General features: G+C 42.6%; 1 protein-coding gene across 3 annotated transcripts in view; it reads left to right on the forward strand.

Annotated features, from left to right (window-relative positions):
• The window catches only part of KTI12 (KTI12 chromatin associated homolog), a 79729-nt gene extending 64864 nt beyond the window's left edge, over positions 1 to 14865 (forward strand). For all 3 annotated transcript variants that reach the window (XM_040343107.1, XM_040343108.1, XM_040343109.1), the window contains exons 7-10: positions 8882 to 9041; positions 10072 to 10134; positions 12414 to 12482; positions 14634 to 14865. In XM_040343107.1, the coding sequence (XP_040199041.1) occupies positions 8882 to 9041; positions 10072 to 10134; positions 12414 to 12482; positions 14634 to 14777 (436 nt within the window). In that variant the 3' untranslated portion in view covers positions 14778 to 14865. The remainder of the gene's footprint in view (positions 1 to 8881; positions 9042 to 10071; positions 10135 to 12413; positions 12483 to 14633) is intronic.
• The last annotated feature ends 11251 nt before the right edge of the window (positions 14866 to 26116 follow it).

The raw sequence follows: 26116 nt of genomic DNA on the forward strand, positions 1-26116 counted from the left end.
AACACCCTATATCAGGTGTGCATAATTATTAGTCAACTTCCTTTCCTTTGGCAAAATGGGTCAAAAGAAGGACTTGACAGGCTCAGAAAAGTCAAAAATAGTGAGATATCTTGCAGAGGGATGCAGCACTCTTAAATTTGCAAAGCTTCTGAAGCGTGATCATCGAACAATCAAGCGTTTCATTCAAAATAGTCAACAGGGTCGCAAGAAGCGTGTGGAAAAACCAAGGCGCAAAATAACTGCCCATGAACTGAGAAAAGTCAAGCGTGCAGCTGCCAAGATGCCACTTGCCACCAGTTTGGCCATATTTCAGAGCTGCAACATCACTGGAGTGCCCAAAAGCACAAGGTGTGCAATACTCAGAGACATGGCCAAGGTAAGAAAGGCTGAAAGACGACCACCACTGAACAAGACACACAAGCTGAAACGTCAAGACTGGGCCAAGAAATATCTCAAGACTGATTTTTCTAAGGTTTTATGGACTGGTGAAATGAGAGTGAGTCTTGATGGGCCAGATGGATGGGCCCGTGGCTGGATTGGTAAAGGGCAGAGAGCTCCAGTCCGACTCAGACGCCAGCAAGGTGGAGGTGGAGTACTGGTTTGGGCTGGTATCATCAAAGATGAGCTTGTGGGGCCTTTTCGGGTTGAGGATGGAGTCAAGCTCAACTCCCAGTCCTACTGCCAGTTTCTGGAAGACACCTTCTTCAAGCAGTGGTACAGGAAGAAGTCTGCATCCTTCAAGAAAAACATGATTTTCATGCAGGACAATGCTCCATCACACGCGTCCAAGTACTCCACAGCGTGGTTGGCAAGAAAGGGTATAAAAGAAGAAAAACTAATGACATGGCCTCCTTGTTCACCTGATCTGAACCCCATTGAGAACCTGTGGTCCATCATCAAATGTGAGATTTACAAGGAGGGAAAACAGTACACCTCTCTGAACAGTGTCTGGGAGGCTGTGGTTGCTGCTGCACGCAATGTTGATGGTGAACAGATCAAAACACTGACAGAATCCATGGATGGCAGGCTTTTGAGTGTCCTTGCAAAGAAAGGTGGCTATATTGGTCACCGATTTGTTTTTGTTTTGTTTTTGAATGTAAGAAATGTATATTTGTGAATGTTGAGATGTTATATTGGTTTCACTGGTAAAAATAAATAATTGAAATGGGTATATATTTTTTTTTGTTAAGTTGCCTAATAATTATGCACAGTAATAGTCACCTGCACACACAGATATCCCCCTAAAATAGCTAAAACTTAAAACAAACTAAAAACTACTTCCAAAAATATTCAGCTTTGATATTAATGAGTTTTTTGGGTTCATTGAGAACATGGTTGTTGTTCAATAATAAAATTAATCCTCAAAAATACAACTTGCCTAATAATTCTGCACTCCCTGTATGTCCAATGTTTGTAAATACACGTGACAGCAATGTCATAAATCTATGAAACATATACATTCAAATATGATAACAGATAACACCAAACATTTAAATATAGTTCACCACATAAGGCAGATATGACTCCGCTCCACCTAGTGCGTATACAGGCAAACATTTCAGTCCATCTGGTGGATGGGTGGAATTAATGTGAAAAAATAAATGCAAAACAGGAATAATGGTGAATAAAAAAATTGATATAAAATTAAAAAAGAAAATTAAAATAAAATCAAAAGTGCCGGTGAAAATGAAAAGTCCTTGATTGAACAGCTGGTATACACCCGTGCACACTCCAAACATAAATGAAGCTTCGTGATCCCAAGAGCTACTGTGAATCCACCATCTTTAGTCACAAAGTCTGCTTACCAGAGCCAAAGGTCCTCATTTTTTTTTTTTCAATCAGCCTTCTGGCCCTAGTAGGCTTTTTTCCAGCACAGTGTGATCTGATGCAATGTAATAAATTTACTCTCTGACATATTATAAAAGTTCTCACAAAGAAAATGAAACAGTGTGATGCACTGTTTTCAGTGCATCGGCACAGGGGCCATTCAGTGCACACCGGTAGTAGTGCATAATGCTGTGTAAATGGACCCTTAAGTTTACATAGATACACCATTAAGGTGGTTAAAATATTTGCTACATATGAGAGCAGGCTGTTGCAATGTTATATACATATTACTCTATTTTTGGTGGTGTACTTTGTGGCTTAAAGTGGTTAAACTGAATGGACCTTTTTTTCAGCCAGACTATGTGTAAACCCTTACCTATACCCAGTGAAGTGAATAGCCTCAGGTAATGCACAGTGATTAAACAAATCCTCCTATATAAGTTAAACCTGTTTATCTACAACAATTTGTCCTGCACATCCCTTGTAAAACCCAGAGATGAAAAGGATTTTTCAGTCTTACAAACCAGGGGGCAGGAGCTGCAGTTGCACACTGTACAAAAGCTCTGAGAGTTGATTGGAGGGAAGGGACACACCCCTCTTCACACAGCACACAGAAACTGTCAGCTGACGTCACTCACCTGGTCCATCCCGGGAAAGATCTTGACCATATGGTTGTGAGCCACCCCGATGCCTGGACCGGCACCTGGTTCAGAACCTCAGAGATTCACTAAGAGCCTGAGCCAGCCCCTTCTCCCACCCCCTCCACATCGCTCCAGTGAGTGCTAGAGGGGAATGCAGAATCGGTGACTGACAGTCACTGCTCTCTGCTCAGAGAGGGAGAACTGAGTGATCAGTGGTGTTTGATTGCTCAGTTCTCACTGCAGGGCCAGCAGGGAACAGATGCAACATCGAATGTCCAAAACTTTTTGTACAGTTTTGGACATGAATAAAGGGCAGTACTTTTTATATTTATATTTACTAGCGGTGTAACATAGGCCTTTTTGACTTGAAAGTTGATTTATGAAGGCTTGAGTTCCCAATATATAATATAATTTATAACATTTATATTCGTGTTTCTCAGTGGTTTTCCTTATTTCTTGTTCAGCAGTAAAAACTTGACTGGGGTTCTATAACTCTCAGAGCGAAAATGTGAGCAGTGTCACTCATTAGATCATTGGGAGAAGATGTTTCCATGTAATTATCAGCTTTTGCCCTGATCACCAATGAGGTCCCATAGTACTGATCACTTTGTTAGAGGGGATGAAATGGCCAAGAACGCCAACTTTTTCATTGTGCTTTCCACATGAAGATGGTCTACTTCAAGTTGGCTTAAAATGGTCCTCTGGGGCTGCCTCATCAGTTCATTCATTACAACACAAGTTGTATTAGGAATTTAAACCATTGTCTGCCTATTAATAAAACCATGTTGTTTTCAGAGCAACAATATTTTAAACTATCATTTTTATTATACTTATCATTTACAGTAATGTCCCCTTCTCTGGCCTGTAGTCTCTTCATTTGTTTTCCAAGACTGACAAGGAAAGGAAAAAAATTATAATTTTTGCCTTGGAGGCAAACGGAGAATAATTTATTAGAAGCCGTTTTAACATGCGGCGCTTCGTAAGCCTCTCTCTGGGGGGTTGTACAGATTTCTGAATTGGTTAGTTCAAAGCTGCCATCAACGGCTGCTAGAAATCTTGTATGTCTTTTATTTCAACAAGAAACTCGTTGAATTGCAGATGAGGAAGAAAGATTTTCAGATGTTTAGAGATTAGTTTGAGGCAATAAGAATACCAAGTCGTGTTTGCTTGAAAAATGCTGTTTTGAAAACAATTAAATTACTTTTTCTTTTAGTTAATATTTAATGCAATTATGTTAACAAACTTGTTTCCAGAGTGTAATAGAGTTATGTACATAAAAAAAGTTGGAAGTAATAATTTCTGTTGCTGATTCTACCCCTAATTCAGGTACACATTGATTAGGAATTCTATGTATTTTTCAAGTTCTCCAGTAATGATTATGAATGGCAGCGTGTGTATGTGTTTAATCCAATCGTTCCTTTAGGTGAGTAGATGCAGGGATATTTTAGTATGTACGACTTATCCAGGCACAAGTGGGATGTTAATACATTTCACCTGGGAATAACCATTTTTTAAATGGTAATCCACTATTCAAATCTTAGAAAACTAGGCGAAAAAAATATATCATGGAATTGAAGCAGATTTTACAATGCAATCTGTAGGATTTATTGTGAAAGCACCTTTTACAATATTATGCTGCGCAGTGTTTCATGAACAAGATATTATTATTTTACACAAATTGGTGGTTGTCCAGCCCAATCTTTATTGCCCATTCACATTATATTTTTAAAGCATTTGGCAACGTTGGACCTAGTTCACTAAGCAAATTGAATGTGTGCCTCAGCGTCATAGCCTGTATATACATGCCCTCCCGAAATGGGCAGATATTTCATAAGAATGACAGGAGATGAAAGATCTACCCATCATTGCTGGAATTGCTGGGACTTGCATCAGTCTGAAACCGGACTAAGTTGCTAAATGGAAGCAGTACACACGGTGAAATGTTTATTCTTCTTTCTACATAAAATAGACACAATTGGAAATCTGCCATAGAAAGGTTTTGCAACATCTGACATTTGTAATCACTAATTGGAACTTTCTTTTTTACCCTTGTGAGGCTTGGTTGCTCCAGTATTGCATTTGTAGTCTTTATACATTTTATCAAGACCTTTTATATTTTATGTGTATTATTACACAATCTCTCATTAGTCTTAAAAAAACCAGGACAGAGATATAAAACAGGGAATGCATAGAGGACATTAGTATGTAATGAATAATGCATCCTCTCCCCTAAAGCCACTGGGCATTATCAGAAGTGTTGAAAAGTAGGACACAAAACTACTTTTCTTCGCCTCTTGATATCCCCTTGAAAGGGTGCTACTAAGTTTGGAGACTGAACTTTTGCATAGAGAAAGATTTCTGTAGTATGTACCACAGTGTGGGTATTTTTGCAGACAAACGTCAAGAAATTGGCAAGGGATGCGCATATATTCTTTTCAGGTTGAAAAATAGGTTTCCATAAATTCAGTACTTTCCCACTCATGCACCTATTATTAGAACTCCCATTCCTTTATACTACATCATGGGACACGGAGCATCTTCATATCTATTAGGCGCCATTCACATCTCCCCGTTCCCAATTTGAAATGGCAGCAAATCGCGGGACGCCCGTGCATTCACTGAAAACACTGGGAAAAAAAGACAAAGTCCCCTCCCAGGCTTAACTCCTTCCTGTTTGGCAAGCTATTTGCCAGAGTAGCGAAAAAATCTGATGGCTTCTTTCACGTGTTCTCACGGCAACACTTTGTTTTTCTTCCATCCGTCAACGGACAACAATGCATTCCTATGGGCAAAAAAAACTCTGCTTCTGATTTTATCTTTTTTTTTTTTTTTTTTTTTTTTTTTTACGTACAAGGCTACATCGAGATCCGTGAAAACGGATATTAACTGACAATGTCCGTACAAAGTCCGATCAGTTAAGATCCATTTTGAAGAAATAATTATTATTTTTTTGCTTGTATGTGAACTCAACCTATGACCCAGGCAGAAGTTGGACAATAGGAAGTACATCCCCAAGGAGAACCACTGCCAGAGATGTCTCCCAGGAGCAGCTACTAGTCGCAATCTGCTTTTTCTTGCTCTCATTTATCCACATATAGGCAAATATAACAAACAATGTCACGCTGTCCCAAAAATTGTTGGAATCTATCACACAAGGACAAAGGAAGGATACAGCAAGGACAAGTCACGCACTGAAAACTGCAATGCAGCATGGGAGGAGCAATGCTTTCTGGGTAATGTCATCAAAGCCACAGAAACTGCTGTAAATGGATAAAAAACGGATGTAAATAGGTAAATTAATGGATGTGAACGTAAGACGGATGATAACTGAGATTAACGGAATGCAAGACGAAAGAAGCAACGGATGAGAACGGATACGTTTTTAACGTGGCTGAACTGATGGTGCCCGTGTGAATGAGGCCTTACTCAATCTATCTCTCCTTTACAATTCCTTACTTTTCTTTTTCATCTCTTTGTTCCTTTTGTTACACAGGGTTTCTACAGTTTCTTTGCTGACAGAATATAGAAGCTAGATAATATGTAAAATCATTGAGATCATCATTTTTATAAGGGACATTGTAAAATTTTTGGCCTGACTCAAAGTATCAATGTTATTAATAAAAGGGATCTGTGATACCAGACTCTAGGTACTATTTATGAATACATTATGTTTTATACACTGGCCACCTTCAAGTGGGTAATTCTGCTTCTGAGTCCTTTGCAGATGTCCTGTCTGTCCCCCTTTTCCTCTTGCCCAATAATGGAAGGTTATTCTATTAATGGACAGGCAGTGCAGAGCTTATCTCTCCTATCTTATGGTAGTATATTTAAATCTGTACTCCCTGCGTTCAGTAAAAATGTGAATAGTAAATAAAAAGATAAGTTCTTGAGGTGGCATACACCTCTCTGGAATAAATTTTATTTAAGTGTAGCAATTCCTGAAGTTAAACATTGAACTTGGACATACAGAAACCAAAATCTTAAACTAATCTCAACAGCACTGAAAGCTTTAGCATTGAAACCCATCCCAGAGCCTGGAACCAAAAGCAACTGCCTTTTAAGTCTTCACTTTAAGATGTTTTAAAGCCCATCTTCAGGAAAATTAAAAAATCCCTTGCAGTGGGGCTCCAAGGGTTAATTAATATGTTTGTGAAGGGAAGAGGAGAACCCGTATTACTTGCCTGATCCTCCGCTCACCCAGCTGGAGGCATCCTCCCACGAGGTCCTCTCATCCAGAATAGAGCTATGGATATTGCTCTAGTCTTAATGACATCAGGACACTAGATTGGTGAAGCAAGGAGGAGCTGAGGATTTTTATTTTTCCCCTAGGCATAAACGAGCACCGCCCCACTGCAAGGAATCATTATTTTATTTGCCCAGAGTTAGGCTTTAAAGGAACACTAAAGATAAAAAAAAATAACAAACATGTTGTACTTACCTCCACTGTGCAGCTCGTTTTGCACAGAGTGGCCCCGAACCTGGTCTTCTGGGGTCTCTCGGCGGCTGTCACGGCTCCTCCCCACAAGAACTAACCACCTTCATGCAAGAGAGGTCGCATGGTGGTTAGTTCTTGCGGGTGTGCTTCAGTGATACAGCCGGCGGCTATAGCCGCTCACTGTATCACTCGGCCCCGCGACGCATCATTGGATGTGATTGACAGCAGCGTGAGCCAATGGCTGCGCTGCTTTCAATCAACCAATGAATGAGCCGAGAAGCCTGCGCGTTCACAGCGTGGGACTTTCGAGGGGTCAGGTAAGTAAAAAAACGTTTACCTTTACAACACCTTTAACCACTTAAGACCCGAACCATTATGCAGCTAAAGGACCTTGCTCCTTTTTTTGAGTTGGCACTGTGTCGCTTTAACTGACGATTGTGCGATGTGGCTCCCAAACAAAATTGGCGTCCTTTTTTTCTTTTGGTGGTATTTGATCACCTCTGCAGTTTTTATTTTTTGCGCTATAAACAAAAATAGAGCGACATTTTTGGAAAAAAAACAATATTTTTAACTTTTTTCTATAATAAATATCCCCAAAAAAGATATAAAAAATATATATATTTTTCCTCAGTTTAGGCCGATACGTTTTTCTTCTATCTATTTTTGGTAAAAAAAATCGCAATAAGCGTTTTAATGATTGGTTTGCACAAAACTTATAGCGATTGCATATTAGGGGATAGTTTTATGGCATTTGTATTCATTTTTTGTTTTATTAGTAATGGCGGCGATCAGCGATTTTTTTTATTTTTTATTCTTTATTCTTATTTTATTATTTTATTTTTTTGTGACTGCGACATTATGGCGGACACATTGGACAATTTTGACACATTTTTGGGACCATTGTAATTTTCACAGCAAAAAAGTGCTATAAAAATGCATTGATTACTGTGAAAATGACAATTGCAGTTTAGGAGTTAACCACTAGGGGGCGCTGTAAGGATTATGTGTGACCTCATATGTGTTTCTAACTGTAGGGGGCGGGGCTGGACTTATGACATCATTGATCGTCTTTCCCTATATCGGAGAACACACGATCAATGAAGCTGCCACTGTAAAGAACGGGGAAGGTGTGTTTACACACACCTCTCCCCGTTCTTCAGCTCCTGTGACCGATCGCGGGACACCGGCGGCAATCGGGTCTTGCGGCCACGGAGCTTCGGACCGGGTCGCGGGCGCCCGCGACCCATGGCTGGGCACTTAAAGCGGAGTTCCACCCAAAATTGGAACTTCCGCTTATCCCACTCCTCACCCCCTTACATGCCACATTTGGCATGTAATTTTTTGGGGGGGGGGTGGGGGCTTCAGGAGGAGTGGGACTTCCTGTCCCAGTTCCTCCTTTCGCCGAGAGGCTGGTTAGGCGATCAAGCTTAATCGCCTACAGCAGCCCCTCCCTGTAGGCGTTCGCCTAGGACACGTCACAGGTCCTAGGCGATCTCCTGTCCAATCAGACGGCGCAGCGCCGCTCGCACATGCGCAGTGGGTGCCCGGCCGTGAAGCCGAAAGCTGTCACGGCCAGGTGCCCACAGTTTAAATGAAGACGCTGGCCAGGGAGGGGGGGGGAGAGGAGCCGAGCCCCGGCCGGCGCATCGCTGGAACGCTGGAGCAGGTGAGTGCATGTTTATTAAAAGCCAGCAGCTACACTTTTTGTAGCTGCTGACTTTTAATAAACATAAAAATCGTCTGGAACACCCCTTTAAAGGGGATGTACGTGCCTGTGCCCAGCCGTGCCATTCTGCCGACGTATATGTGCAGGAGGCGGTCCTTAAGTGGGTAATAAAGTTAGAATTTCAAACTTTTAAACACATTTGTTCATTTTCTGTTTAAAAAAAAACACACATTTGTTGAGCTATATGACACTTTTTTTGGTGTTCTAGAACACAGTAGAACGGCTTAATTTCATAAATGCATTTTCTGACAGATTTGATGCCTTGGTACAGAGATTTGAGGCTCCCGATTCCCGTAATCGATGGGATAGCCCCCTCTTTACTGTGCAGAAGGATGATGCACTGCCACTGGAACAGATCTGCAATGCAATTTTCCACAGAAAAGCCCCACCACCCAACCAATCCACACAGACTGTAAGCAATACACCCCTGCTCCTTTTACTTTGTCCACATAATATGATTTGGTATGTGTTTTAATTTTGCAACCTGATGTTTACCTGTTAAAGTTATTAAAACAGATCAGTCATCTACAGGTAAACAATGCCTTCTGTTATTTGCCTTGTCTAAAATAAAAAGCCTCATAAGTGTCCCATTTGCTTAGTGGACTTTCAATTTCTCAAGGTTTGGCCCAAGTTCTGCTTATCAGCCAACCCCCTGTCCACTAAGGGTTTTATTTTCTGAAACTTGAGAGTGCAAAATCTGGGGCAGCTCTGCATAGAAACCAATCAGTTTCCAGGGTTTATTTTTATTTTTTTTGTCAAACCTTAATTGAACAAGCTGAATTTAGAAGTTGATTGGCTACCATGCAAAGCTGCCCCAGATTTTGCATTCTCCAGTTTTAGTATATCAACCCCAGAGTGTTTTTCAATAAAGGACTCCCACGGGACTCAGGGCTAATGGATGTATGGGGAAGGAATGTGATAGAGTTGTTATACTAATCCACATATAAGTCCATGCTCCAAAAAAAAAAAACGAAAGGCAAATCAAGTGGAGAGAAACCTGGAGGTTTGTGAACCTCCTTCGGACAATTCAAATTGCCTGACGGCCTTTGACGTGGAACAAGCAATCTTAATACAGATTGGAGATTCTAAAAGCTATTAGATCAACATGACGGCCAGGCAACTAGCATTTTCTGAAGATGACGACATTGACAGTCTCAATATTTCTCTGCACAAATTTTATTTTAACCTGTAGTCGTCTTGTGGACATGGACTGATATGTACATGTTCTATGATTTGTGGCTAAATGCTGCAAAATTCCAGTGCTACGTAAATAGATATAATAATTATATTGAACATTTTAGAGATTGTAAGCACATACACTAAAATAAGATATAAAATTATCTATGTGAAGATTTTTTTTAAATATACTTTAAATGTAATCTATGTGTTTTGATGCGTATTCGCCAAATGTGATTTTTTTTCTTTTTTCTTTTCTCAAACAGCAACCTTTGTCCTCCACTAATTTTCTACATGAGTTAGACAAGGTGACGCAGGACGTGGTGACTGTAAGTGTGTTAGATAGCAGTGCCTGTGTTTGTACATTATGACTATGCTTATATCAGAATCTCAATTTTTTGCGAAGACGTGCACTCTGATTAGATCTGTCTCCAGTTGAAAACAAATCATCTTGAAAAATATTTGCTTATGTACTACATTAGAGCAAAACACATATACTGTATTTATTGGCGTATAACACTCTCCTTTTTACCCTGAAAATAGAGGGTAAACTGAGCCTGCGTGTTATACGCAGGGGGCTGTGGAAAGTTTTTTTCCTGAATCTTCCCTCTTAAAGTTAGGGTGCGTGTTATACGCCTGTGCGTGTTATACGCCGATAAATACGGTAGTTTGCTGGGAAGGAGCTCTCCATGTAAGCAGACCATTTTCACATTACAACTTTATAGAGTATGAGGAAAGAACTACATTGTTTTAACACTGGGCATTTTCACTAAGTGGTATTACATTGCTACTCATCTGCCTTATGTATCGTTAATGGCAAGTTTATCAGTGTTGCATTTGTGATCTGTTTAAAGCACATCAATAATAAACACAATTTAAATGCAGTTTTGTAGGTATTAACAATATATATCTCTTTTAAATACAGCTAATATTAGTACCAGATTTCTGTCTTATTAGCTTTCTACAATCTCCTGTATAACAGCACCCTGACTGGGAAGTGATGGTCAGTATTTTGAGACATTCAGGGTTCTATGGCTTTGCACAGTGCACTCAGTCTTAGCATGGCTGCAGGAGGTACGCTTATCCATGTACTCTTGACTTGTATAATTTTCTCATTGTTCATCCAGTAGACTAAGATAAAATGACTAAACTAAACTGTAGGTCAATGACCTAACTATGCTGTCTTGCAGGTGTGTTTGGACTAAAAATAAAAAAACAAAGAGAATTTCAATTATTTTGACTGACAAGACCGCTTACATGTATACATTTCAGTTGTGTATTAAAAACAGTTTTAAAGTGGGGATAAACCCCCATGTATAATTTTTACCTATAGGTAATCCTATGAGGCTTACCTTTAGGTACAGTAAATATCTCCTAAATGTGCGCCATTTAGGAGATGTTTACTTTCAATGCAGCCAGTGACATCACTAGGTCATGCGCTCTGAAGGAATGGCATACCTGTGCGATTCCTTCAGAGCCATGCCGTAAACAGTGACGTGATTCCTCGGCTTTTCATATCACCGAAGACCAAGTGAATATGAAAGGGCCTTCAGCGGTGACGGCGCGCCATTGGGGAGCTTTGGGCCATATCCTCAAGAGATACGCCGGCGTATCTACTGATACGCCGTCGTATCCCTGTTTCTATCTTTGGAACTGATCCACAGAATCAGTTTCCAAGAGATAGACAGAAGATCCGGCATGTGTAAGGGACTTACACTGCCGGATCTTAGGATGCAGTACCGCATCCGCCGCTGGGGGCATTTTGCGTCGAAATGCCGCCTCGGGTATGCAAATTAGCACTTACGGAGATCCACGAAGCTTTTCAGCTTCGTTTTTTCTTTGTAAGTATTAAGTTGCATGTGTAAAATTAGGGCTGCTTTTACAAAGTGTAAACTGTTTACACCTTGTAAAAGCAGACCCTTCTGTCCAGCGACGCGTTTTTTTTTTTGTTTTAAATTTTTTTTTTTCGCCGTATCTTTTTTTTTTTTCCCCCGACGCAACTTTATTGACCCGTCGCGATCCACAAAGCTCGGCGTAACGTAATTTCGCGCTATGCACTTCGGGAAAATTACGTCACGAGCATGCGCAGTACGGCCGGCGTGGGAGCGAGCCTAATTTAAATGGGAATCGCCCCCATTTGAAGAGGAACGCCTTGCGCCGGCGGAATTTAAGTTACACAGCCGAAAATTTCTAGGTAAGTGCTTTGTGGATCGGGCACTTAGGTAGAAATTTTAAGGCAGTGTAACTTAAATGGGAATTTTTAGGTTACGCCGGTTCTTTGTGGATCTGGCCCTTTGTTTTCAGATAAGTCTATCATATTGTTCTAGTATCCATTATGACTTAAACTGCCCGGTGCCTATTTTTGTTTTATGCGGTTTACTACCACTTAAAACCCAGAAACCAAACTTTATTGCAGCTTACCAGTTCTTAAATGTGTTAGCCTAAAAAAAAAAAATATGAATTCAGGATTGGTAAGCTGCAGTATAATTTTGGTGTTCAGATATAATACCACTTTACCTATTTGGCTAAAGTATAGTGTTAACTGATGCAATACCATTATGAAGAGTAAGCATATACTTGTATAGTATAACCATATCTGTTTCCCTAGGCTATATTAAATGCTCAGAAGATAAGTGTTCCAGGAGACATCATCACGGTGCCAGGAGCAAGTGAGAAAATATCCTTTAAAATATGAATGCCTACACATTTTAGAAACGACACTATATATTATGTTCTGTTCACATGTAAAATTAACCCCCTTCCCCTTATACCTTACCTTGTGCAGTTCTTAAAGCCTGATAGACTTGCATTTTGTTTCTACCAATCTACAGCCCCACTCCCCACCTGTTCAACTTTTTGTGCAATAAAGCCTACTCACCCTTTCCACGCTCCAGTGTTGCCCTCTGTCACGGGTGGCTGGTCTTATTTGTGCTGAATGTAACCAAACATTGCTTAAAGTGATTGTACAGGTTTTTTTTTAACCACTTAAGCCCCGGACCAAAATGCAGGTAAAGGACCAGGCCCCTTTTTGCGATTCGGGACTGCGTCGCTTTAACTGACAATTGCACGGTCGTGCGACGTGGCTCCCAAACAAAATTGGCGTCCTTTGTTTCTCACAAATAGCGCTTTCTTTTGGTGGTATTTGATCACCTCTGCGGTTTTTATTTTTTGTGCTATAAACAAAAATAGAGCGACAATTTTTAAAAAAATACAATATATTTTACTTTTTGCTTTAATAAATATCCCCCAAAATATATAACAAAAAATGTTTTCCTCAGTTTAGGCCGATACGTATTCTTCTACATATTTTTGGTAAAAAAAATCGCAATAATCGTTTATCGGTTGGTTTGCACAAAATGTATAGCATTTACAAAATAGTCGATAGTTTTATTGCATTTTTCTAAAAAAAATTTTTTTACTACTAATGGCGACGATCAGCGATTTTTTTCGTGACTGCGACATTATGGCGGACACTTCACACAATTTTGACACATTTTTGGAACCATTGTCATTTTCACAGCAAAAAATGCATTTAAAATGCATTCTTTATTGTGGAAATGACAGTTGCAGTTTGGGAGTTAACCACAGGGGGCGCTGAAGGGGTTATGTTTCACCTAGTGTGTGTTTACAACTGTAGGGGGGTGTGGCTGTAGGTCTGATGTCATCAATTGTGTCTCCCTATGAAGGGGATGACACGATCGATGCAGCCACCACAGTGAAGCACGGGGAAGCCGTGTTTACACGCGGCTCTCCCCGTTCTTCAGTTCCGGGGACCCCAGCGACGATCGGGTCCTGCGCCCGCGACCCACGGGTGGGTAGATGTACAGGACGTGCCGGTACGTCCATCTGCCCAGCCGTGCCATTCTGCCGACGTATATTTACAGGCAGCGGTCCTTAAGTGGTTAAATAACAAACATGTCATACTTCCACTTTGCAGTTCGTTTTGCACAGAGTGGCCCCGAACAGCGACTTCTGGGGTCCCCCGGCGTCTCTCTCGGCTCCTTCCCGCATCAGATAACCCCCTCTGGGAAGCGCTCTCCTGAGGGGGTTACCTTGCGGATGCACTCCGGAGTCCAGTATTCGGCAGCTATAGCCAACAATGCAGGACTCGGCCCCCGCGTCATTGATTTGATTGACTGCAGCGGGAGCCAATGGCTGCACTGCTATCAATCTATCCAATCAAGAGCCGAGAACCCCGGGCAGAGGAAGAGCGCGTTCTCGACGCAGGGCTTTCCAGGGCTTAGATAAGTAAAACGGGGGGTTGGGGGGCCAGTGGCTGGCAGAAGTTTTTTCACCTTAAGGCATTGGATGCCTTAAGGTGTAAAAATAGGAGGGTTTACAACCTGTGAGCTTATGCTGTAATGGGAATTTGTCATCTCACAGACCAAGCCCATAGTAGAATGCTGCAAAGAATGTCACTCACACTTCATAATGCAAGCACTGCTCTCTGCAGCATTGAGGACCACCCATGTCCAATGCTGAAGAAGAAAAGGACCCTGTTCATCATGTTTACAACCAGATGACACCTGGAATTAAGATTTGTACACTGGAAATGTTTTAATCTTCGAGGTGGGGGGAGGCTATACAGGAGGGCCTTCACCCCGAGGTGATCTTTGTGTCTGGTAGTCACAGGAGTCTAAAAAGGCATTGACACTTGTTAATTGTTAAATGCAGAATTTTTCTGCAAGCCTAAAATAACTTTTCTGTTACTGATGTATTATAATGGGAACAACTGTGGTATAATGGGAGCAACAATGTGAAAGCCTAATCTACAGAATCAAACGGCTTACATTTTTTAAGTCATATTCATTTTCCTTAATTGGACTACTTGCAGTTATCTCGGATGTTGAATATGTCAGAACTGAGGAGGCTTCGCCAACAGTTTATTAGTTATACTAAATTACATCCTAATGAGAACATTTCACAGCTTGCAAATATGTTTGTACAGTACCTGAACCAAAGTATTCACTAAGTGTAAGGCAAGCCGGGGGTTGCCACATTTTAAGCCCTCTGCAGATTTTACGATGTTATGAATAAAAATGGTAATTTAATCTTCTAAATAGTGTTCCTTTTTAATGTCTACATATACAGTACATTTTTATTAACAGTTGTTTAGCACTATCGTGTTTCTAATCATTTATAAAGATTTATGGAAAAGCGTGTGTGTGTGTGTGTGTGTGTGTGTGTGTGTGTGTGTGTGTGTGTGTGTGTGTGTGTGTATATATATATATATATATATATATATATATATATATATATATATATATATATATATTAGTGTGAGTGTATCTCACAAAAGTGAGTACACCCCTCACAGTTTTGTAAATATTTTTTTATATCTTTTAATGTGACAAATGACACTTCGCTACAATGTAAAGTAGTGAGTGTACAGCTTGTATAACAGGGTAAATTTGCTGTCTCCTCAAAATAACTCGACACACAGCCATTAATGTCTAAACCGCTGGCAACAAAAGTGAGTACACCCCTAAGTGAAAATGTCCAAATTGGGCCCAAAGTATAAATTTTTTGTGTGACCACCATTATTTTCAAGCACTGCCTTTAACCCTCTTGGGCATGGAGTTCACCAGAGCTTCACAGGTTGCCACAGGAGTCCTCTTTTACTCCTCCATGACGACTTCACAGGACTGCTGGATGTTTGAGACCTTGCGCTACTCCACCTTCCGTTTAAGGATGCCCCACAGCTGCTCAGTAGGGTCTAGGTCTGGAAACATGCCTGGCCAGTCCATCACCTTTACCCTCAGCTTCTGTATCAAGGCAGGGGTCCTCTTGGAGGGGTTGTTGGCATGCTGTGGCCCAGTCTCCAAAGGGAGGGGATCATGCTCTGCTTCAGTATATGTCACAGTACATGTGGGCATTCATGGAAATGGAGAAATCCCTCAAGGGGTGGGACTATAGTGGCACTGGTAGATTAAAGTCAGAGATGGTAAGAATTGTAAAAATATCAAATTTTATTACAGACTGTACATATACAAAACATCAAGTGAAAATGATGTATGATGACCATACATTAATATTGGAAAGATTAGATAGACAACGCATTTCGGGACTTCTTCTTTAGCGGTGTCTTCACTATACAGTACATACAACTTTCTGTAAGATAAAATTGGGCTTTCTTGTGCATCATCTTTAGAAGAGGCTTCCTTCTGGGATGACAGCCATGCAGACCAATTTGATGCAGTGTGGGGCGTATGGTCTGAGCACTGACAGACTGAATCCCCACCCCTTTAAAGCGGGGGTTCACTGATGTTCGGCAACTCGTGACGCGCTGTATGCGCCGGTCGGAAACATGTCAATCAATTAGGAACGCCCAGTCCCGCAGATTACATACCCGGAAGCCACGGTGAAAATATATATAATACAGTATGTACGGCAAGGATTTAAAAAAAAAAAAAACAGCCTAATGTCATTCTCACAACTCGGCTGAATGTAATGTTAAGGAGGCAGCTGCTACAGGCAGAGAAGAGATATGTTGAAGCCCCAACCCCGCAAAGCTTAAAAGAGTGGTTAGAAAAACAACAGATATATAAAATGACTACATTAAAAAAAACAGAGGGAAAACGAATATTCCAGAGACAGAACCAGTTTGGAGAGGGAGAGCGAGTGGGGCGCCTATTATCTCTTCTCATTAGAACTAATTCCCCCCCATCCACAGTTACAGCAGTCACGTTAGCAAGAGGGGTAACTTCTACCGATAAAACTGTGATATTAAATACTTTCAGAGAATTCTACGTGTCCCTGTATAGATCCAAGAGAAGGGAGGGGACCGAAGGACCGGGAAATTTTTTCCTGGGAATGTCTGTCCCGGCATTGTCGGAGGAAGATAACATCGATATGGAGGCTCCAATTACTATATCTGAACTAAAACAGGCAGTGGCGGGGATGTCAACTCAAAAGTCACCTGGTCCAGACGGGTTGCCCATAGAGATCTACAAAAGATACGGGGATATTCTGCTACCAGAACTCCTCAAGACACTAAATTGGGCACTGATCCACGGAGCACTCCCCACCTCGATGTTAGAAGCTACCATTATTGTCTTACATAAGGAGGGGAAGGATCCAACTGAGGCCTCATCATATCGTCCCATCTCACTACTATGTACGGACGCCAAGATCTTGGCTAAAGTATTAGCAACTCGGCTAAACCGGAATATCCAAACGCTCATACAATCCTGACCAATCTGGCTTCATCCCAAATAGGTCAACTAGTATTAATATCAGGAGACTGTTCCTGAATATGCAAATTCCAACAGAAGGGGTGGGTTCCAGAGCGGTTTTAGCTCTGGATGCCGCCAAGGCTTTTGACAGTCTGGAATGGGACTACCTATGGCAGGTATTAGAGAAATTTCGGGTTTGGCCCCAGGTTTATTAGTTGGGTGAAGTTACTATACAACCAGCCAAAAGCTAGAATTAAAATCAATAACGAATTTTGTGAAACCTTCCAGCTAGAGAGAGGAACTCGACAAGGCTGCCCCCTTTCCCCCCTTCTGTTCACGCTGGCGATGGAACCATTGGCCATTAAAATTAGAAAATCAGAAGATATACAGGGATTCCGCAGACTAACCATAGAGGATAAGATCGCATTGTTTGCGGACGATGTCCTGTTTTTTCTGGGAGACACCGGAACATCGTTAAAAAAGGTAATCAAAACGGTGGGCGAGTTTGGGCTATGCTCTGGGCTGGTCATCAATTGGGAAAAGTCATTACTGCCAATTGATTCCCCTGGTGCCCAGATACCCCACGGCATTCCTCAGTTAAAAGTAGAAGCAAAGATGAAATACCTCGGAATATGGATTACGAGGGACATCAATAGCTTCGTTCCAAATAACTTAATCCCCCTCTTGTCCAAATGGGAACATAAAAGAGACATCTGGTGTAAACTACCACTATCCATAGCGGGGCGATGCAATTTAATAAAGATGCTATGGCTGCCCCAGCTACTTTATATACTCCACAACTCCCCAGTTTGGATAGACCAAAAATGGTTTAAAAGGATAGAATCCATCTTTAGAGATTTAATTTGGAAGAAGGGACAAGCCCGGATTTGCCTCCAGACCATGCAGCTGCCAGCTAAGGAGGGGGGAATGGCTGTTCCACACCCGAAAACATACTTCCTAGCTTCGCAGCTGCAACATATCGCGAATTGCGGATTGGAGGGAGACGGGAACTCTGGGACACTGATGTTAATAGGGGCACCACATAGGACAATATTGGAGGCACTCGAGGCTGGTTCGTTTATTCATAAATGTCCAACCATAAAACGTATCCTTAAAGTATGGCAAACAACAAAAACACTGTTGGGCTATAAGGGTATAACAACGTTTGCCCCTCTCTGGTGCAACCAAAACTTAAAGGAATTAAAAGACATTGAGAGATGCAAGGAATGGGAGAGACAAGGGATAAACCGCTTAAATCAATTATATGAGGGAGAACATATGAAATCATTTGCAGACCTGCGACAGGAATTCAATATAGCAAACAAAACATTTTATAGATACCTCCAGATCCGGCATGGCATCCAAGCCCAGTTTGGGTCACAACCCATTGTATGGTCCTCGGCTCCTACTCTCCTGAAAATAACCTCTTCAAAAACAACTAAGGGCCTGATCTCCGAATTGTATTCCAGAATAGGAGCTAAAACAATAAGTAGGGCAGGCCCCATTAAGAGCAGGATAGGATGGGAGAGAGACTTAGGCCAAATGACCACGGAACAGTGGAATGCGATCCTGAGGAGGGGGGTATTGGTCTCGATCTCTCCATCTCAGAAAGTATCACACTTGTTCCTCTTGCATAGAGTATACTACACCCCCAGGAGAATGTTTAATCTTGGGTGGAGAAGTACTGACGAATGTCCAAGGTGCAGAGCGACAGGCAACCTTATCCACATGATGTGGAAATGCCCTAAGTTATTCAGATACTGGGAGGAGGTGATAGATATAATAAATAAAACTTTTAAAACGAATTTGGAAGCTGAGTCTAGGACATGCCTATTAGGTAGTATTGATGAGGACAAAGTGTCTGTTGGAACCCTGGAGGTGGTGCTGAGATGCCTCTTCCAGGCAAGGAGGCTAATTGCGTGGAGGTGGCAGGCCCAGTCCCCACCCACTGTCCAATCGTGGGTTGAAACCATCAATACAATGATCTGGAGCGAGAGAGTGACACTCACTAAACAGGGGAATTATAGAAAGTTTGTGAGGATGTGGAAACCTTGGCTAGACATAACGGGTTGTTCTATATAAAAAGATGGCGCCTTTCAAATTCAATATATACTTTAATCCGCTAGTAGACACCCCTCTATGGGGAGGATTAATCCAATGAAGCAAATCAAATTAATTTAAAAAAACTGGTCCATGGTGCGATGGGAGGGTGGAAGGGTGGGTGAGGGGTGGTGAGGGTGGACACAAGGGAAGAAAATTTGGAACCTAAGTGGCTTTCTTACTCAACCACAACGACTCAGGGGGAGGGTGAGGGGTAAAAGGATTGCTTGTGTATGTATTATGTTAAATTTACGCACGTTGGTGCACTACTTCTGTAATTTATATATGCAAACAACAATAAAAAATGTTATAATTAAAAAAAAAAAAAAAATGTTAATTTTTTTTTTGGGTGAACCCCCGCTTTAAGTTCTGCAACAATGCTGGCAGCACTCATACGTCTATTTTCCAAAGACAACCTCTGGATATAACGCTAAGCATGTGCACTCAACTTTTTTGCTCGACCATGGCAAGGCCTGTTTTGAGTGGAACCTATCCTGTTAAACTGTTGTATGCTCTTGGCCACTGCGTGCTGCAGCTCAGTTTCAGGGTCTTGGCAATCTTCCTACCTAAAAACAGGTATGCCCCTTGGGAATTGTTGGGAGGCAGAATAGACACAGAGTATGGGAGTAGTATGTACATAAAAAATATAGAAGGTGTTCACATAGCAATTTCAACGTGTTTTGGATTTACAGGTACAGTATTTTCTTTCAGGGAAAAGAAAGGGTGCAAAAATAGAAAGTCATCATGTATAACAAAACGTTGTGTATAAAGTGGCATATTCCAAAAGATATACGTGCTTCTCATAACCATCTAGCCTATGATAGATGTAGCAACACCACAGACTACCCACGCTACTTTTGGGACGGACCATAAGTTAAGGTAAGTATGATCCACCCTTCGTACAGACGAAAATTGTGTTCAAATATGTCTGCATAGGTGTGTGATGGTCTGTGGAAAAAACACCATGTGATGGCCATCTTTAGTGGAGCTACAATTCTTTTTTTCAGATGACGTCTTGAGCGACGAAACGCTTAGGGCGGAGTTATAGTACGTCTTTGCGTCACTTCTGGTCAAAGCTGAAAATAAGATTTTCTCCACGGGATCTTTTGTTTTGAGTGAGTGAGAAATGTATATAGCGCAGCACATGCAAACGGAATCGCCTCTGGGCGCTTGGTGTCCATTCCCTGGGCTCTCAGAAGAGATGGGTTTTGATCTTTCTCCTGAATGCCAGGTGGTTTACCTCCAGCCGGATACTGGTTGGTAGAGCGTTCCATAGTCTGGGTCCTTGGACCGCGAATCTTTGTTCTCCTTTGGACTTATCTGGCTTTGGGTATCTGGAGTAGATTTTGATTGGTGGATCGCAGAATGCGATTGGTGTTGTGAGCTTTTAGTTTTTCGCATAGGTATTGGGGGGCATTTCCCAAAACACATTTATGCGTTAGACAGAGAGCTTTGAAAGTGATTCTGTCTTTTACTGACAACCAATGAAGGGATCTCAGTGAAGGTCAGATTGATTCCCATGTTTTTTTCCCAGTCACAAGTCAAGCGGCCGTATTTTGAACGACTTGCAGACGAGTGATTTGGTACTTTGGGAGTCCAAGATAGAGTGCATTTGCATAGTCAAGTCTGGAGTTGATAATTGTTCCCACCACGACTGCTATGTCTTTTTTTGGGATAAAGGGGGTGAGTCTTCGTAGTAGGCGCAGCAGATGGTGCGATCCGCTGACTACTGACCCTATTTGTGCATCCAGTGTCATGTAGGTGTCGAAGATAACTCCAAGACTTTTGACTTTGGTGCTAGGGGTGATGGTTTGACCCAGAATGGGCGGGGGCGTCCATGTTATTGCGGGATGAATCTTTCGATTGGCCTGAAACAGGAGAAGTTCTGTTTTAGAGCCATTGGGGCAGATCCACATACATCTGCGCCAGGCGCAGCGTATGTAAGATACGCTACGCCGCTGTAACTTACTTGGCTTTGGTTTGAATCCTCAACGAATTTGCGCCGTAAGTTACGGCGGCGTAGTGTATCTCGCGGCGTAAGGGCGCGGAATTCAAATTCAGCGGGTAGGGGGCGTGTTTCATTTAAATGAAGCGCGTCCCCGCGCCGAACGAACGGCGCATGCGCCGTCCGTAAAAACTCCCAGGGTGCATTGCTCCAAATGACGTCGCAAGGACGTCATTGTTTTCGACGTGACCGTAAATGGCGTCCAGCCCCATTCACGGACGACTTACGCAAACGACGTAAAATTTTAAAAATTATACGCGGGAACGACGTCCATACTTAACATTGAGTACGCCACCATATAGCAGCTTTAACTATACGCCGGAAAAAGCCGAACGTAAACGGCGTAAAAAAATGCGATGGCCGCTCGTACGTTCGTGGAGCGTCGGAAATAGCTAATTTACATACTCGACGCAGAATACGACGGAAACACCACCTAGCGGCCGCCGAAAAGTTGCATCTAAGATCCGACGGCGTACGCCTGTCGGATCTAACCCAGATGCAGTCGTATCTTGTTTTGTGGATACCAAAACAAAGATACAACGCGCAAAATTTTAAATTACGCTGCGTAATCCAATTTTCTACCAAAGTAAGGCATTTCTCTAGTCCGAGATAATGATCCTTTTTGTTGGAGATGCGAAAATACAGTTGTGTGTCATCTGCATAAGAGTGGTAAAGTAACTTCTGGTTACTGATGATTTAAAAAAGAGGGCGGAGATAGATATTGAACAGAACAGGCGAAAGAGGGGATCCCTGAGGATCATATTCCGCAAATCCGGCTACTTCAACTAGCCATGTCGGCAATAATTTGTGGTCTACCGTATCAAATGCTGCGCTTAGGTCCAGCAGTACTAGAAGACAAGATTCTCCTTCGTCTGCGGTCTCTAGGGCGTCATCCCATATTTTGAGCAGTGCTTTTTCTGTCTGGTGACCAGGACGGAAACCGGACTGGAATGGGTCAAGTAATTTATGGGTGTCCAGATGACGTTGTAGCTGTTGTACAACTTCTTTCTCCATTACCTTGGAGAAGACATTTAGGCCTGTTATAGGACGACGGTGGTTAGGGTCTTTGGGGTCAAGGGTGTTTTTTTTTAGAATGGGTTTGATTTATACCTTGTTTCAGCAAGGGTGGCACCATGCCCTTCTTGAATGACTGGTTTATGAGCTGCATGATAGCGGGTGCCAAGATATCGGCACATTCTTTCAGCAGTTTGGTGGGGATGATATCATTGGGCGCTGTGCTATTTTGTAGCGTCCTGATGACATTTTTAGTGGCATAGATGGAAATGGGTTTTAGAGTGAAATTAGATGATTGCGGCGGAATTATGTGGGTATTAGGTTTGTGATTAGGGGTGGGGGGGGGGTGGATGGAGGTTCTTTTTTGCTGAATACTTTCACGGATTCTTTCAATTTTATTGATGAAAAAATCAGATAATTCGTTGCAAAATTCTTGTGAATCGGAATTAGGGGCTTCTAGACAGACTGGGTTTATGGTCTTGGTGACTAGATGGAAGAGTTCACGGGGGCGGTTTAGGGCATTAGTGATAATATTGGAAAAATTTGTTTTTTTGGCAATAAAGATTTCTTTGTGGTATTTTTTTGTTATCTTATAAATGGCGTGGTTTTCCTCTGAAGAGCTTCTTTTCCAGGCTGCTTCAGCTCTTCTGCGCTCTTGCTTTAGCAACGACAGTTGGTCATTAAACCAGCTGGAGTTGTTTTTGCAGATGCATGTTTTGCGTTTAGGCGCTACTAAGTCGGCTGACTGTAGTAGAGCCTTGTTTATAGCATCAAGAGTTTTTGTGGCTGTTTGATGTAGTTGGATAGGTTTTATTTTGTTCCCTAATGTAGTTTTGAAGAGTTCTGAATGGAGCTTCTTCTGAGATTTAGTCCAGTGTGTTGTCACCGGTTTTAACGTTTTTTTAGATGGGGCATTTATGGTAATTGTAAATTTAATAGCATGGTGATCTGTCCATGGTTGCGGTTTGTTTTCCCGCATATTGATTTCCAGATCTTGTCTGAAAATGAGATTGAGCGTGTGACCTGAAGCATGTGTGGGCCCACATGCTAGTTGCTGCAGACCTAATCCTTCCAAATGGTCAATGCAGGCGTCGGCGACGGGGTCCTGTGAGGAGTTGGCCCAGAGGTTAAAATCTCCGAGCAGCAGGAGGTGTTTAGGGTATAGGAGGAGATAAACTCTGTCAATGACATGAGTAAGTGCGTTTTTGGCCCTGGTGGTCTATAACACAGGAGTATGTGAACGGTGTCCTGGGGATTTGTTTGCAGTTGCAGAGTGAGGGTTTCCATGAATGAAAGTGAGTTCTGAAGGCCTGGTTTAGTGATCGAGAGGTGAGTCTTGTGGATCACCGCAAGGCCTCCTCCTCTTTGCCCCACTCTGTTTTGTGTTAGAATGCGATAATTCTCTGGCACCAGTTCTCCTAGAATGGTGTTACAGTCAGCTGTTAGCCAGCTTTCTGTGATAAAGAGGCAGTCTAAATTGTTTTGTAAAATGAAATCATGGATTTCTTGTCGGTGTTTCACTGCCGATCTTGTATTGACCAAAGCGCATGATATGTGCTTAGGTTGGGGTAAATGCGTGTGATTTTTGACTGTCGATCGACGATTTGATTCTTAACAGTCGCTCATTCCTTAGAGTTTTTTTGGTGACGGCTGGTAATATTGAGACAAAAGGTTTTAGACCCCAAAGGATTTCTGCAGAGTATCTCAGATTAGACATAATCGCAGGAAAAACTCCGGGGAGGGTGATATTGATCGGGGAGGTATTCAATGAATGATGGGAAGGAAGATTTTCGAGTGGGTTCCGCACTCGCCAAACCTTCCCTCCCCGTTTGATCCAGAGGAAGGCGAAAAAACCCTTAGTCATGCCGTGCCAATCTGCAGTGACTGGGGAAAAAAATTCCTTCCTGATCCCTCTAGGGCGATCGGGGGATTGAGGATGGTGGCAGCAGGGATGCACCGATCGCGGCTGGGAGTGTGAGGGGTTGAAAAACCGGCCGTTACCCCTATGTTGGGCCGCAGCCGTGGCTTATCCCGAAAATGACGGCCGTGCCTTTGCAATTGCCCAAGGCGAGTTGGATAAGCCTGAGCAAGGTAGAGGCCTTACCTTGTTGATGTTTGCGGGAGGGAGAGGGCGGCCAAAGGGGGGAGGAAGAGCAGTAGTCCTGGATCCTGGGCTGAGGAAGAAACCCTGCCTATCTGGTGCCAGGAGTCGACGCTGGGGGTGCAGAGTCTTCCTGGTTGTCCGGCTGGATGTTGGAACACCGCTGACAGGACTCCCTAACCTTCCTCTGGCAGAAGGTGCTTCAAACCTCACTGCAAGCAGAACAGAGGGCAAATGACAATAGACTTTTGCATTACATGTCTGTATTTTAAACATAAACTGTGAGTATATCTCCACTTTTTCAATAATAAAGAGTTTATAAAGCGGGATTACGCTATGGGCATCCTTTTCTCTCTTTCATATTAACATTGGTGGAACGTTACTAGCAATCCTCGGACCGATCATTTCCAGAGTGCTACACAGTGGCTCTGGTGGGGTAAGGCAATCCGGTGAGGGCATTTACTGTAAGAGCGCGGATAAGATCACCAATTCTATCATCTTGCCCTCAGTGGTGCTCTGAGAGGCTGAGCCAACTGCCCGTCGAGCATCCAAGTGGATACCGACTTTAAAGTCAGGTTCCCTCCAGAGTCTGGACCGACTAACATCAGCTGACAGTGGATTTAGCCCACCGTCGGCTGAATACGAGTCACAGGAATGAAGAACAAAGTGCATTCCTGTGACCCACAGGAGAAGTAGGGCCAAAAGAGATCTGTCCTGATGGATCATTTTAAGTTGACCCCTTTTGCAGATATAGCTATGTAACAGTAAAAATAAGTGCCTTTACTGTTTTAAATCCAGGAATGCAGTCTCACCCTGGTCTGCACATGGTCAATTGCCCTCTCTTCTCAACACTATAGGCCATACAGCTTTAAGATTTACTATTGCTGAAGTGGGAAGAAAGCAACAGGAATGACAGACTGTGGGAGGGAGAAAACAAAAGCAGGAGACAGGACAAACTCTGCATCTATGGAGACACAAAAGAGTTAGGGCAAATTTATTTTCTGCAACCATGGGTTGCGGTAATGAAATTTTACTTGATTTCCCCCATCAACACAGACCGTGTTGATAAAGGAATCCTTGTTGACGGTGCTTATCATTAGCGGTTAAAGTAGTCGATAATCGCAAGAGAATCTGGCATGCTGGTTGTCCATATGATCGATCAACTTGGTACATTCGGCTTGCATATTAACGGTTGCTGAGATTCGAACTGTGTATAGTCAGCCTTAAGCTTTCAAAGACAGGGTCTTATCTGATCTCCCAGGTATTCTCCCCTTTCTCCCTCTTCAGCAGCCTGTGAACTTCAGCACTGTAAAGCATGGTACACGCTGGGCTGAACGAAAAAAACAAAACAAAGGAGCCCTGGAAGAGGTTGCTGTACTAACGATACAATTTTAGTACAGCAATCTGAGCTATTGTGTTCTGACAAGGGACCCCCCGCCACAATACACCAGTCAGCGCTCACAGCCATTGGCTGGGAGTGCTGATCGGATGCCAATCGGCTGCTGCTTTTCCAGTAAGCTTGTTCAACAGAAGCCGTCTGTGGGATTGTCATCTGTCAAACATGGACCTGTACACACGGGCCGAATGTTGGACGGTATCTACTGTACTACCAGCTGATATTCAGCCCATGTGTACAGGGCTTTAATTAAAGCCAGCCATACAATTTTCTTTCCTGCAGCCACAGCTTTATGGGGGAACCCCTCCCATGGAGCTATTTTGTTCCCCCGGCAGGGGACGCGGAGATCGCTTTTTGGCCGCTAGCGGGGCGCTTTTAACCCCCTCTAGCGGCCGAAAAAGGGTTAAAAGCACCCCGTTTTCATGGCGCTACCCATTGATTTCAATGTGCAGAGGCGTTTTGGAAGCCGTGTATTCACCGCTCCTAAAGCACTGCAAAGAAGCTGCCTGTAGGACGTCCT

This window comes from Rana temporaria, chromosome 3 (assembly GCF_905171775.1).
Source record: "Rana temporaria chromosome 3, aRanTem1.1, whole genome shotgun sequence".
NCBI lineage: Eukaryota > Metazoa > Chordata > Amphibia > Anura > Ranidae > Rana > Rana temporaria.